We start from the raw sequence: 15666 nt of genomic DNA, 5'->3' as shown, positions 1-15666 counted from the left end.
TGAATTATGAGTCTATGTATCAATATTCTTTTCTTTTTTTTCTTTTTTTTTCTTTCTTTCATTTTTTAAATCTTTATCTTTAGAATGATTAGAGAATACCACCAACATAAAATAATTAAACCGAATTAAAGATAAATATATAAAAGAGCAATAGCAACTATACAAAACTATTTATAATTAAAGATAATAAATTTAAAATATCTCATAATTTTGTTAATAATAAAAAAATTATTTATATATGTAATTATGTATTAACAGGTCTAAGCAGGTCCGACAGACTAATAAGACTAACAGTTCAACTAGGTATCCTTTAAAAGTTGTACAATATTCAGCCTTTTATTACAATAATTTTAAAAAAATAAAACAAACATATCTAAAAATTTTAAATAGATTTAGTGTCTTTTTAAAATTAAATACACATTCAAAATACAAACTAAATAAAACTGAAATTTAAAATTTAAATTTAAATTTTAAATTTCAGTTTTATTTAGTTTGTATTTTGAATGTGTATTTAATTTTAAAAAGACACTAAATCTATTTAAAATTTTTAGATATGTTTGTTTTATTTTTTTAAAATTATTGTAATAAAAGGCTGAATATTATACAACTTTTAAAGGATACCTAGTTGAACTGAAGAAAATTCTGTTAGCAATAACGCAATAATGCATAAATAGAGATAAGATACTTTATTGAGGTCCATTTTTTTTGTCATATATTGAGGCCCATTTGTTGAACTTTTTAACAAACATATCCAATATTGGGCTCTACTTCTCTAGAACTATTTTGGGGTTCTACTCTTGGCCGAAAAAAATGCAATATTCGGCCCAGTTCTGTAATCTGTACTATGCTATTTTTTAATCTTTTTTCCTTCCTCTATTTATTAGTATGGGTACAAGAACCTTAATCTAAGACCAGAATATTTTTGTACTATGGTTTTGACTTTGAAACTTCCTTAAGCTAAACATTACTAAACATGTTAATTGTTATAATAATCAGTCCAACTTCCTTGGACTGATGATACTAAGAAAACACATTAATTTCAAAATTTGAATGCGAAATGCAACAGTCAAATACGATTAAATAGGTTATTAGTAACGACATGATATGATATGTTATGAGTCAAAGTCCAAATCAAGAGTTGATTGCAAAGAGATCCCCATTGACTGTAACATATCTGAATTTTCTGAGCAAAATTGGCAAGGTAAGCATAGAACCATCATTCTCACCCAGAAACATAGAAACTCTTCTCTATAGGCACTCTCATTGTTTTTTGAATTTTGTATATTTAGAATTAGATGTACATTTATTTTTGGCATTGTACCTATCTAATGTTTCTGTGACATTCTTGTCTTGTAATGCACTTCTTCACGAGGTGTGTCAGTGTTTTATTTTTTAAAAAATTATCCCATTATTTTTTATATATTATTATATCTCAGTTTTGGTGCTTATTATACCATTTGTCAATCTTTGTCTCCACTACATGCTCACATTCTGTAGATTTTTCACTGAATTTGTTAGACTATAACCCTTTCTCTTTGTCCCTCCATTTTTTAAATCCAAACTTGCATTATGCACCACACATGACACATACTCCTCTGTCTCTCTAGCTTCTTATTTGATTTAACTCTGAAACACTTTCTCTTTTCTTACCCCAGTAAGTTATGGGAAAAGCTAGCAGGTGGTTGAAGGGGTTATTGGGATTGAAGAAGGACAATTGTGCTTCAATGGCTGCTTCTACTGACAAGAAGGAGAAGAAACGTTGGAGTTTTGCAAAGTCTGCCAAAGATGGAGATTTGACTCAAAATGCTTCTACAAATTATGGAGTCAGGGGCTCTGACTCTGACTCTGCTGAAAAAGGGAATGAGCAGAACATGGGTGCCATAGCCGTGGCAGTAAGCAGGGAGAAGTGGGCTGCATTGAAGATCCAATCTTATTTCAGAGGTTACTTGGTATGTTCATTGTGAATCTGATTAAAGCATCTTTGTTCAAGGAAATGAATAGAACAGTGCCTCATCAATTTCATGTTACTTTAGAGATCAAAAACATTGGTTATGATTTTGTTGCATTGATTTCAGGCTAGGAAGGCTCTTAGAGCACTCAAAGGATTGGTTAAGATACAAGCTCTAGTTAGAGGCTATCTTGTTAGGAAAAGGGCTGCTGCAACTCTTCACAGTATGCAAGCTCTAATAAGAGCTCAGGTTGCCGCCAGAGCTCGCCGTTCGAATAGTTTTCGGCCTCAAACTCCTGGAAGAAGATATGTGGTAAAATCTGCTTCTTATTACTATCATCATTATTCATAATTGTTCTTTTTCTTAGTTGGTATGTTTTGTTCTATTGTAGCAATGGTATGATGAAACAAGAAGTGAGTTCCATAGTAAGAGGCTACTACCAACAAGCAAATCCTATGAAACATCCTTAAATATGAAAGGATTTGATGAGAGCCCCAAGAATGTTGAAATTGATACATACAGGCCACAATCAAGATCAAGGAGAATCACAACAACTACTATGTCTGAGACTCAAAAAGACCACCTTCACTATCAAGCAATCTCAGTTCTTGAATGCAGGCATCCTCCTCAGCATTTGGAATGGTACTCGAACACGGATGAATGTGAGATCGCAACAGCTCGCAGCACGCCTCGTCTGACGAATGCTCCGGCTACACCAGTGAAGAGTGTTTGTGGAGAGTCCTTTAGGCCTTACTGCAATTCCCCTAACTACATGGCCAATACTCAGTCATATAAGGCAAAGGTTAGGTCTCATAGTGCTCCAAAGCAAAGGCCTGAGCCTAAGAAGAGGTTCTTACTCACTGAAATAATGGCAGCAAGAAATAGTACTAGTGGTGTTAGAATGCATTGGTCATCCAAATCACACTCTCAACATTATTGCAGTTTTGACAGACTTGAGAGGAAACTGAAATAGACATGCTTAGTATCTTAATTTTGGAATCTGCTACTGTACATTCCTTTTCTTTTAAAGAGTTTGTTATCTACTTTTGTTTTGTGTTTGGATTAGTTTATCAAAAGCTTTTTAGATTGATAATTTTTTAACCAACTTAAGTTGGTTGAGTGGTTAGCTGGTTCATCCGATTAATTAAACAAGTATCTGGGAGTCAAATGCAAATTTCACTTTGTATATGCATCAACTTTTTGACCAACAAGTAATGAAGTAATAATTAGTTTGTCGAATTGGAAAATACCATAAAAATCCTAATAAAATTGATAATTTTAGATTAAATCAGGATTAAAAATTAAGCAATAAAGTAAGTCAACATTATCTTTTGCTTTTTAATTGAAAGAAGCACGACTTGTATGATGTCTTAGAAAGTCCATTGAATTTGGTTAATTTGAAGTACTCAAAAAATGTTTCCAACATTTTCTCCAAAAATAGTGTGTCCTATTGATAGCTACTCACATGTAACATGTTTAGAAACCAACATTGGAATGAACATAGCTGGCAAAATTTGAAATCAATTAGCAGCCTCCAATTAACATATATTACTCTAGTTCTATTTTGTGTTACTCCTAATAGTTTGATGAATATAATGACAATTAAGGAGTAATATCCGTTACCTATTATCGCGCATAATCACAAAATGGTAACGACAAGTACAACATTCCAGTTTCCATGATAAAATCATAAATAAGCGATGTATTCATGAAGGTGAATCATGACCAATAATTGTCTTTTCGAATTCGAATATATTCATAGTACTATGAGCATTGAGCAATGATTAGGTGTGTATTCGATTGGATTCGATGTTACGTAACGTTTAAGCATTTTGGTTCTCGAAAATTGTTACATCCTGCTACCTACTTATGTAACATGATTCCAATTCTGAGGGGTGTTTTGGGTATTTACACATTTCTTTGACCGAATAATTGTCTCTGTAACCTGCACGTTCATGCATATACATCACATTATTATTCATATTTCGTGCAGAGTGTTATTCATGCTCATGGTCATGAGTGTTATTTACATGGCTTCTATTTTTATTATTATGCTAGACGTACTTTAAAATGAGCCATTAAAATTAATTATTAATATAAAATATATATTAAAATTTAAATATATATCAAAAATAAATTAAATTATACATATATTTATACATAAATATATTAATAATAAATTTTAATAGTTAATTTTAATATATATTTTTAATATTTTTACTACGGATGTTTTTGCTATATATTATACAAAGTAAACTTTATCAATATTAGATAATTTTATTCTATTAAATAATAAGTGAACCTTTGTTTTATATAAAAAGGCAAATATTTTAGGGCCACCACTAAGATAAAGATTTCAAAAACAATTTTTGTTAAAGACGCTTACGTCGCAAAATCTAAACCATACATTTTAAGCCATATTTTTCACTATAAAACACTTAAAACCATAGCGTTTTATAAAAAAAATGTCACTTAATGAAAAAAGTAAATTAGAAGATTTAAGAGAAGAAATAATTAAATTATCAAAATTAATAGATCAAAAACTAATGATTTTAACTAATGTTAATTGTAATGACACTGAATTCTTAAAATCAATACAAAATAATTTTTCTCAAAATCTTTATTTTACAATAAGTTTTACAAAATGATTTTTCTCAAAATCTTTATTTTACTATAAGTTTTATTGAAGGACTTCAAAAACCTGAAAAAACTTATATTTCTCACGGAGTTTCTAAAAAAATTATCATGGAAATGATTTTCCACATCTTTATCATACTTTTAACCCCCAATTAAATTCTATAGTAGATATGCTTGAAGAAATATTAGTATCTATAAAATTTCAAAGAAATAAGGAAAAAGAGAAACATAATATAAACGAAATTGAACAGATATTAAATAAATATTTTTAAAAAGATAATTTCAAAAAAGAAAATTTTCAAAATATAGCCAACATAACAGAACTAAAAGTAAAACCACCATTAAAATTATGAATATTGAAGAAAAATTAGAAGAAGTTACAATGCTTTTTAAACAATTAAAAATGGCTCAAGAAAATAATATTATGGAACAAGAATTTCAAATAGAAGAAGAACTAGTAAATTCTGAAAATATAGAAAATGAAGAACATATTCTAGATTATTCAAGTGATGAAGAACCAGCAATTCCAATACAAGTAAAAAATGAAGCTGGAACATCTAAGGATAATCAATCTCAATTTAAATGGGAAACAAGTTTTGAAAATTATGCTTTTAAAAAGGGATTTATGAATAAAAATTCAAAGTATACAAAAATGCCATCAAAATACGTTCCTAAAATCCAGGAACTGGAAAGAGAAAGAATGCTCGATTTAGACTGTAAAAAGAATGAAAAAGAAATTTTCGAGAACTGGTTGAATTCCTTCTTATTAGAAGCCTTTACTAATCCAAAACTTAGTGAATTGTCTGGAAGAGATATTTGGAATTATATAGGGTTTCATACTAAAGGAACTGTAAGAGATTATATCACATCAATAGAAAATCAAATAATAGAAGAATTAGCAACAAAAACAATAGTTTATGATAAGATATTACATATAATGATGATTCTGTATAGAGAATTTTTCAGAAAAAATATTATAGATTATAGACAAGAAGTTTATAATAAAGAATATCAAGAAGCAAAAAATCATTTAGCTATATTCAAATATATGATTTATGTAATGTGGAATCTTATATATGTGAATACAGAATATATTATTATAAATTAAAAGAAGAAGATAAAGACCATTATCTTAGTATGTATATAACAAAATTTTCATACCCTGCTAATGAATTTATAATGGGAAGATTTATAAGAGAAATAAATAGAGGAACAATTGAAAATAATTTTGGCGGAGCAACCTCTGCAATAAGAGAGGAAATAAAGAACGTTGTATGCAAGAAGCAACTCAAAAAAGACTTGAAAATATAATTAGAATTTGCTATCAAGAAGAAATTCCTCAAAAATATGGTCTTAATAAAAATTTTCAAAGAAAAAAATATCAATTTAGAAAAAAAATATTATCCAAACTGGAGAAAAAAGAGGTATTTTAGAAAAAGAAATAACAATAAAAACAAAAGACAAAAAAATAACTATTACCCAAATAAAAAAGAAAATTGTAAGTGTTGGTATTTTTAAGAAGAAGGACACTATGCAAATGAATGTCCAAAAAAGAAGGATAAAAAGGACCTTACCAAATAATTAGAAATTGCTTAAGTCTTGTTTCATGGAACCATTAGAAGAATCAGATAATAATTTAGACTATATTTTTAAATATGTCTCAGAAATAGACTTAGAGACTGAGCAATAATGCTACATTTATTACTATAAAAATAACAGAAAAGTTTATAAATGCTTTCATAGATACTGGAGCAACACAATGCTTTGCTAGTACAAATATAAAACTTGATTGGAAAAAATTAAAAAAAAAACCGTTAAGAGTTAGAATAGCTGACAAATCAATACATAAAATTGATCAAAAAGTAGAAATGGTTGAAATATTTATTCAAAATTATAGGTTTATTGTTCCATCCATATATATGTTAGATTCTGGAATGGATTTTATCATAGAAAATAATTTCTTAAAGTTATATCATCCACTCATTCAAGAACTAACATATATAGTTTTAAAAGCTCCACACGATTCTTCAATAAATCAAAAATCAAAACGTATAAAAATACCAACTACTACTATAGATAAGATTTTAAAATTTAAAATATTTTCTATATTAGAAAAATGTTATTTAAATTTATATTTTCAGATAAATATCCCAAAAAATAATCTTGAAATAAAAATAGAAGAACTTTTGGGTGAAATTTGCGCTGATAATCTTTTATATATTAAAAATACAAACAAAGAATTAGTAAGCACTAAATTAAAAGATCCTACAAAGGAAATAAATGTTCCAAATAAAATTCCTTATTCTGTAAGAGATAGAAAGGAGTTCTCATTAGAATGTAAAGATCTTTTGGAAAAAGGAATTATAAGATTAAGTAAAAGTCCTCATGCGGCTCCAGCCTTTTATGTCGAAAACAATAATGAAATTAAAAGGGGAAAACGAAAAATGGTAATTAATTATAAGAAGATGAATGAAGCAACTGTTGGTGATGCTCATAAACTTCCAAGAAAAGATTCTATTTTAGAAAAAATCAAAGGAGCAACTTAGTTTTCATCTCTCAATGCAAAATCAGGATATTGGCAACTTCGTTTAGGCGAAAAAACAAAGAAATTAACTGCTTTTACTTGCCCAACAAAAGAATCAACAAGTGTGTTACTCTATGAATGGAATATTTTACCATTTGGATTAAAACAAGCCCCAGGTATCTATCAAAGATTTATGGAAGAAAATCTAAAAGAGTTAAATGAATTTGTTTTAGTTTACATTGATGATATATTAATTTTTACAAAACAGAATAAAGAAGATCATTTTCAAAAATTATTAATAGTATTAGAAAGATGTAAAGAACAATTATTAGTTCTTAGCAAAAAGAAAGCAAGAATAGCAAAACAAGAAATATACTTTCCACTACAAGAAACGTCGTTAAAATCGACGGCTTAGCCGTCGATAATATTGAAATTCGACGGCAAAATAGACGGCGCAGTTGGTCGCTATAAAGCCTGTCGATTTTTCAAAATGCTAATAAAATCGACGGCTTTGATGGTCGTCGATAATAATTTAATAAAATCGACGTCCATTCCGTCTGTAATATGGGTGTGAGAATTTTACATCCTTTATAAAATCGACAACATTGCCGTCGATATTATTATTTAAAATCGACGCCCTCTTTGTCGATAATTGATCCAATAAAATCGACAGCCTTTGTGTCGATATTTAACTCAATAAAATCAACAACACTTTTGTCTATAATCTGTTTAATAAAATCGACGCCAAGGCCGTCGATATATACTTGAATAAAATCGACACCTTTGCCGTCGATTTAATTATTTAGATTTGTCTATTTTAACTTTTAAAAGCGACAACTTTGCCGTCGATTTTAATAGTTATATGTTTTAATAAAAATAGTAGATAATTAATGCAAATAAACTTTTAAATATAGAAATAAAATTTATACTAAATATTAGATAACAAGACAAATAAACTTTTAAATATAAAAATAAAATTTATACTAAATATTAGATAATGAGTTTACAAACTTATCAAAAAGACTTAAGACAAGATAAATAACTAAACTTAGACTTATATTCGTTTAAATTACAATCTACTAATAATACAAAATATTCAAAATATTCATCGTCTTCCTCATTATTTACGTTAGGAACCTGGAGGTCAACTACTTGAAGTTGTATATGCTGAATAACTTTTCTGAGAGTCTTAAACTCTATCAATACTTTGTGATAGTGTATATGCTGAAGAACCAAATACTCCACTATTGTTTCTTTGATCAAAAGATTCTATTGACCCACACTACTACAATTTTCACTGTGAAATGCTGCATAGAAATATCAAATATTGTAAAAGAGTATATCAGAAAACTAACTAAGCTCCAAGAAGCTAAACCAGAAAACAGAATCAGCTAGTAACAAAATGCTTAATCAGTAATAAAATTTCAAATTCCAACAAACTTAAAACTAGCTAACAAGAAATCAAGCAAGCAATCAACACATGAAGAATAAGCAGAAATTGGCAATTGCTAATACCTGAGCTAAAATTACAGCAAGCAGTAATTGAAAAAATGAAAAGGGTAGTGTACCTGGTCATAGAAAACCCTAACTTTGCAGCACCAGAGAGAGAAGGAATCTTTTAAGAAAGCTGCTTCAAATGTATATGTTGTTGTTAGAAAATCAAAATATAAAGTTAGGAATAGGGAATCATTGCAATCTATAGATATAACTCTAAATGTTTGAGAAGAAATGGAAGTCACGTTAAAATACTATATAAACTATAAGGTATTGAAACAATAGAAAAATAATTATTTTAATATTTTTATATTTTTGTCTTGAGACTGTTATTAATAAAAATGAGGATGGAATCCAGAGAGCCAATAGATTTGTGCCAGATTTCAAAAGAAAAACAGAACAAAATGCATAGGTCATTTGTAGGAAGAAACAGAGTTTTAAACGAAAACAAAGCTTTATTTTCTTTCATATTAATGAGTGGAAGTCTCAAAAGCCAAGTAGGAGTTTAGATATACACTCATCATCATCATCATTCATGTCCAAAAGGCACACTTTGAAAGACTTTGTAATTTAGGCTTTAGCATTCAATTATTGCCTTTTTATGCTACAGTTACCAGAAAAAAGAAAGATTCATATGCTAATGACTTTTTATTTTAATTGCTAATGAATTGAACTTTCACCACAAGTCAATGTTACACTTTACACGTATATGTGCTTAATTTGAATGAAAAATCTGACATATTCTCATGTTTCAGAATTCAGATATGCTATAAGCCTATAGTTGCAGACACAAATGAACAAATAAAACAAATATCTTAAAAGGACACTAAAAATAAAAAGAAAAACCAAACTGGTAATTAGCATGTGAGCCTTTTTTATTGGGCAAGGCCTAAGCAAAACTCATGAAACGGTTATGGATCTTATCTATTAATTCTAGAGAACAGTCCACTGATGACCACTGTCATGGATCTTATCTGTTAATCATAAATTAATTCATACAATTCAGAGACATTGAAATATAACTAGCAAGTTGAACTAATACCATAAGCACCATAATCTAAAACTAAACAGTGTAGTAATAATACCAGAAAATATAATTGATCAAGGTAAATAGATTAAATAAAATCAAAACTCGAACCATGACATTTCATTTGAAAACTTTTAATGATCAACAAATAAGTTAGCAATATTTATTTGTAATAAGATAGAACTGGAAGAAAGTGTATGTGTCTCAAGTACAAACTAAAACTAGCGGACCACACAAAATGTGCCTTAGCTTTTACCAAAGTGTGGTACCAACCATTGAACCCCATCGAGCTCATTACCCAAACGATATGTTATTAGATTCTTCTCTAACTAGATACAATTCACTATTTACTATTTTACTCTATCAAAATATTATAAAATTGAAAAATAAACCTAATAATAATCATAATAATAAAGCCTTACATACAAAAATTCCATTCAGGCATTTCTCCGAACATGTGGTGTGCAGAATTCAAAACAGTAAATTTCAGTTTAATCTAAGCAACATTCAACCCAGTAATTTCATAAAGATGCAGCCAATAACAATTTCAGTCCAGAAACACAAGTTTTAACAAACCTAAGCTTAACCAAAATTTCTTATAACAGAATTAAAAAGTAGTGAAAATAAAGAAAAGAAAGACAGGGAACAAGAGAAGGGAACCTGCATTGATGAAAGGAGGAAGAAGAACGGAGAGGCGGTGGGGTGGTGGTGATGTCACGGTGGCACAGAAGGTCGCCGCCGCTGGTGGTTGCTTGTCGGTGCTTGAAGACGCGGATAGAGGGTGACTCCACGAACAGGGGTGTCGCACGCAGGAACTAAGAAATGGAGAAATGGGGAAGAAGGAAGAGAGAGAGGGTAGGCAATGGTGGTCGCCGGTGGTGGTGTCGGACGGAGGCGGTGTTGAAGAGAAAGCGAATTCAATCAAAGGATACCTAGAATACCTAACTTGAATTTAGGGAAGTATGCGTTTTTGAACTTTGGAAGCACGAGTTGAGAAAATGTGTTTTTAGTGATAAAAATCGACGGCCTATTTGTCGATTTTATTCAAATTTATCGACGGCAAAGGTGTCGATATTTTAAATAATAAAATAGACGACATATTCGTCGATTTTAATATAAAAAAACAACACATATAGCGTCTATTATATAGATTAAATTTAAACCGTTCATTCCATTTTAGAAAGTAATCTAGATCGTTCAAATTTATCGACGGCAATGTTGTCGATATTTAAAATAATAAAATAGACGCCATATTCGTCGATTTTAATATAAAAAAACAACACATGTGGCGTCTATTATATAGATTAAATTTAGACCGTTCATCCAATTTTAGAAAGTAATCTAGACCGTTCAAATTTATCGACGGCAATGTTGTCGATATTTAAAATAATAAAATAGACGCCACATTCGTCGATTTTATTTTCGACTTCTGGTTCGTCTATCCTATGACGATAATAGGAAAATAAATTAATGCATTATAAAAATATCGACGACCAGACCGTCGATTTTAATATTTTTATTTTCAATTATTTTTTTAGTAATATCGACAGTAGGCCGTCGAAAATTATCGACGGCAGAAATAGCCGTCGATTTTTGCTGTCGATAAACACGCTTTTTCTTGTAGTGTTCTTGAATTAATTCTATTCACTCAAGGAAAGTTAAAACTTCAACCAAATGTTTTAGAAAAGGTAAATTTATTCCCTAATAAAATAGAAGATAGAAAATAATTACAAAAATTTTTAGGGTGTATAAATTATATTTTTGATCAATGATTTTTAAAGAATATAATAGAATACACTAAAAACTTATTTCCAAAAATAAGTACTAAAAAGAATGGAAATGGAAAGAAGAAGATAATATGCAAATTCAAAAAGTCAAAGAATTATGTAAAAAGCTTTCAGAACTTTATATTCCATAAGAAAATGACTACTTAATAATAGAAACAGATACTTCAAACACAATCTGGTCAGGATGTCTAAAGGCTAAGAAAGCTATAAAAAGCTTCGAACAAGAAAAATAATCACTAGATTCTAAATATTTCCTAAAGGAATTACTTTGCAGGTATATTTCAGGGACATTTACACCAACAGAACAGAGATATACTACTCATGAAAAGGAGACTCTAGCAGCAATTAAAACTTTTAAAAAATGGAAAATTGATTTACTACCCAAAGAATTCACATTAAAGACAGATTCAAGTTACCTAACAGGTTTCATACGATATAATTTTAAAGTTGATTATAATCATGGAGAATTGGTAAGATGGCAATTATTTTTGTTACAATATCCAATAAAAATTGAATATATCAAGGGTGACAAAAATATTATTGCAGATACATTAACAAGAGAATGGAGTTAGTCTACAACGCATTAGATCAAGAAATTCAAAAATATGAGCAAGAACTCGAAAAATGCAAGCATTGTCAGCAAATAAGGACACAGATCCAATCCCTCAAAAAGGTCATTGAAACAATAAAATTAACACAACAAGCAAAACCATCAGAGTTCAGCCAGCTAAGCATGGTGGGCAAACTAGGAGGAAAAAAATTTTCAGAAAATAAAATAATTGCTGAAATTATTAAAAAATTCACCAAAGATAAAAAATATTATGTAATTTATAATGGCCCCATGAAAGGAGTATATGATGCCTGGGAAAAAGTAGCACCATTCACACATCAATCAAAGATAATTCATAAAGGAGGATTTTTAACGCTGGAAGAGGCAAAGGAATCCTTCAGGAAATACGAAGCTCTTCACCCAGAGCAAACTCTAAGAAGAGCAGATAAAGCTCCAATTCAAGTCCAGAGAACATGAATAATAAGAAACATTCCTACAAGGGCTGAAATCAATGAAAAGAAAAGGGTCTGTAGATCAAATCTCAGAGAAACCCTTAATATAATCCTGAATTGGACTGAAGAAAAAAGGGCAATTTTGGGATACTATCCTATTGCCAAAGAACAGCTAACAAAGCTGGTTATCTTTCCAGATGCTTCCCCATCTGACACTTATCAGTTTTTCCAGTATGGATTAATTGATACAATTTTAATTTTTAATGATCTAAAAATTATTAGTGAGTTTCCTGCAGGATTCGTTGATGCAGTAAAGAGATTTAAAAATATGATTGACAACGTAAATCTAAGGGATGTATCCCTAAAATTTACAAATAGTCAACCTATTTTTAATGAAGAAGAAGAATGCTTGGTTCCAGCATACCAAGTAATATTCATGTCCGTTTTTTCAGAAAATTTTTAACCAATTGATCGAATTCAAAATTTAACAATTTATAGTCATGAAGGAAGACTAGCCAGCACATTAGCAAGGGTCTTTGAAAGAACTCAAAAAATAACGAAGGAATTTCGCACAAGAATTAATTATAAAAGTAGAAATACTCTGCTTGTGTCTAGTAAAAGAAATGAAATTGAAGAAAGAGAAATGACACTCTTAGTAAAATTTGAATCAGCATTCTACAATTTATCTGGACTTCTAGAAAAGCTCCCTGAAGGGATAAGAAGGAATATCTGCTATTTGATAAAAAACAGAGAAGACTACAGATGCCAGCTATGTGCCTCGAAAATATCTGAAGAAAGCAATAATGAAATAGGATCCACCTACATGATAAAAGAGAAGGATAGTACATCTGAAGCATCCCTCAACATCATTGCATAATAACGTATGTGCTTAGGTCATAAAGCACCAATAATGTAGCTGGTGCAATAAGTTAGTAAAAAATGACGTAAGCAATGACGTCTTAAGAAGGGTAAAGATGGGAATTGTCCATCAGACCCAACCATTATAAATAGATTGCTTAGGCAATTGTAGAAGGCATCAGAAAACAGAAAGCAGAAGGCTAAGAGTACTCATATGTTAGGAAAGTAAGGAGGAAGCTGCCGAGGCGATTCTGTAGTCTGACAAAGAATTCCCTTAGAAAAAAATAATTTTAAACTTCCCTCTGGAGTTAATATCTACAATCTCCCCTCTGGAGATAAAAACACCTTATGTAAAATATACTAAATAAAGGAAGTTTTTCTCCAGAAAGGTACGTCTTTGTCCTAGTCTCTTAGTTATGAATTATTTAAAAAGTATAGAATTAACGGAAGAATCTGATTATTATAGATTAATTGCTTTATTAGATAATAAAAAACAGGTTGTTCTAAAAATATTATAATTATGATAGAAATTAGAACAGAATTAAAAAATTATAAATATGAAATCAGAATTATAAATATACATCAAGGACTAGTAATAAATAATCATATAACAAATACAAGAGAAATTGTAGAAATGGTTAATACTTTAGATTATGAAGTTGCAAATTATTTTTTATCAAAATCCCTTGAATAGAGCACCACCAATTGAATCTATGCAAATTGTAAATTTATTCGAAGCAAAATATGAAGAGTTAGTAGGAATTTCGAAAGAAGAATTAAAAGAAAAGTCGAAAGTGAAAAATTGGTATCAGAGCCAAGTTAACGATTAAATGTAACACTTTCTCTTTAAGTAACACTTTTAGTGATATGCTTTTAAATCAATAACAACCACAAAATAGAAAACGTCTTTACAAAAAGATAAAAATGACAACTTTATCGTAGTAGCCACTATATTTTAGACGCTTCTTTCGTAGTACATAATTATATTTAGAATTATGCTACGCATACATTAAAATCGGTTATCAAAGTCAATCATTAATTTAAAATACATGCTAAAATATAAATATACATTAAAAATTAATTAAACTACACATATATTTATATACAAATACATTAGTGATTAATTTTAGTATACAAATATTATTTTGTATTATTTGTTAGTTATATAGTACTTCAAATTTATAATAATGCACACACATTATGGTTATTAATTACTTGAAATCGAGGATTAGTTAGTCAAAAACTAGGGTTACATAGTTAAGCTATCCCGAAAAGATGTTTAAAAATGAGTTATGAGTTATCTACTTGGAGCGTCCATTTGTCTAGTTGTTGTGAAAGGCAACTAAGGATTATTTTGATCTTCCAAAGCTCTTTAATCTCAATATATATGAAACGTAAATAATTTAAGTTGGATAGAATTAGGACCATCTCTTGCAACTTGAAATATTCCTTTTGCCGTATGTATTAACAGTTTTGGAGCATATAGGAACGTATACTTAATTATCCAAAAAGTGTTACTTCTTTCTAGGACACAATCGTAATTTATTTATTTGATCACAAAAATTGTTAAAAGCAAGCATTAGATCTGCATGGCAAATGTTGCCTATGAAAATCATTTAAACTTTGACAGCAATGGTTTCTAAAACCCGACCAAAAGAAAAAAAAAAAAAGAAATCGGATGAATCTGCCGCCACGATTACAAAGAAACAGTGGGCATCCATGCATGGTACTATTCATTAGTGAGATAACAAGATTTTACAATTCTTCATCACATATGAAGCAGCCTTAGTTAACACAATCTATTTAGAGCAGAGAAGCAACATAAAATCATATGTGATGAATACTGAAGCCAGGTTGCGGCCTAATTCTCCCTCATCTCTGCTAACATAGAGCCAACACGTGAGTCTGAAAAAGAAGCCTTCTTTCAGAGGCAGATGCAAGGACGAAACCTTGTTGCTGCACGTGTAACCCAAGCATTAGATGCATGTCATCAAGCATCAAACTAAGTCTTGTGGACAAAAAATTAAGTAGCCACGATTCTTTCATTTCCAGTATCTTTGAGTGAAACTAGTTATAAGCACATATAATGATACCTGATAAGGGGATGATGAACAAGTTATCGAAAGAGAGAGAATGATGAAAAAAAGAGCGTGTTTATGTTTGAATTGTATATATAGAATCTGAGTGAGGGAGTGCTTCACTGCACTTAGTTACTTACCATTATCAATTTATTTTTCCTGCCCCAATTACAATTATCTCTCTGGGCCCGAATATATTGGTCCAGTATTCGATCTATTTATCTATTTTTAATATATAAAAATAAATAAATAAATTTATTCACATTATTTTTAAAATATTTTTTCTCTTATTAATATTATATTAGTAACA

The 15666-nt window shown here is 29.6% G+C and overlaps 1 protein-coding gene across 1 annotated transcript; it reads left to right on the top strand.

Annotated features, from left to right (window-relative positions):
• The first annotated feature begins 1571 nt into the window (after positions 1–1571).
• On the top strand, positions 1572–2922 carry LOC107458941 (protein IQ-domain 26-like). Its single transcript, XM_016077155.3, has 3 exons — positions 1572–1949; positions 2076–2261; positions 2341–2922. The coding sequence occupies exons 1-3, from the start codon at positions 1662–1664 to the stop codon at positions 2920–2922; spliced, it is 1056 nt and encodes a 351-aa protein (XP_015932641.1). The 5' UTR covers positions 1572–1661.
• Positions 2923–15666: the final 12744 nt, after the last annotated feature.

This window comes from Arachis duranensis, chromosome 7 (assembly GCF_000817695.3).
Source record: "Arachis duranensis cultivar V14167 chromosome 7, aradu.V14167.gnm2.J7QH, whole genome shotgun sequence".
Lineage (NCBI taxonomy): Eukaryota > Viridiplantae > Streptophyta > Magnoliopsida > Fabales > Fabaceae > Arachis > Arachis duranensis.
Note: the sequence above shows the minus strand (reverse complement) of the source record. Positions and strands in the feature narration are given on the sequence as shown.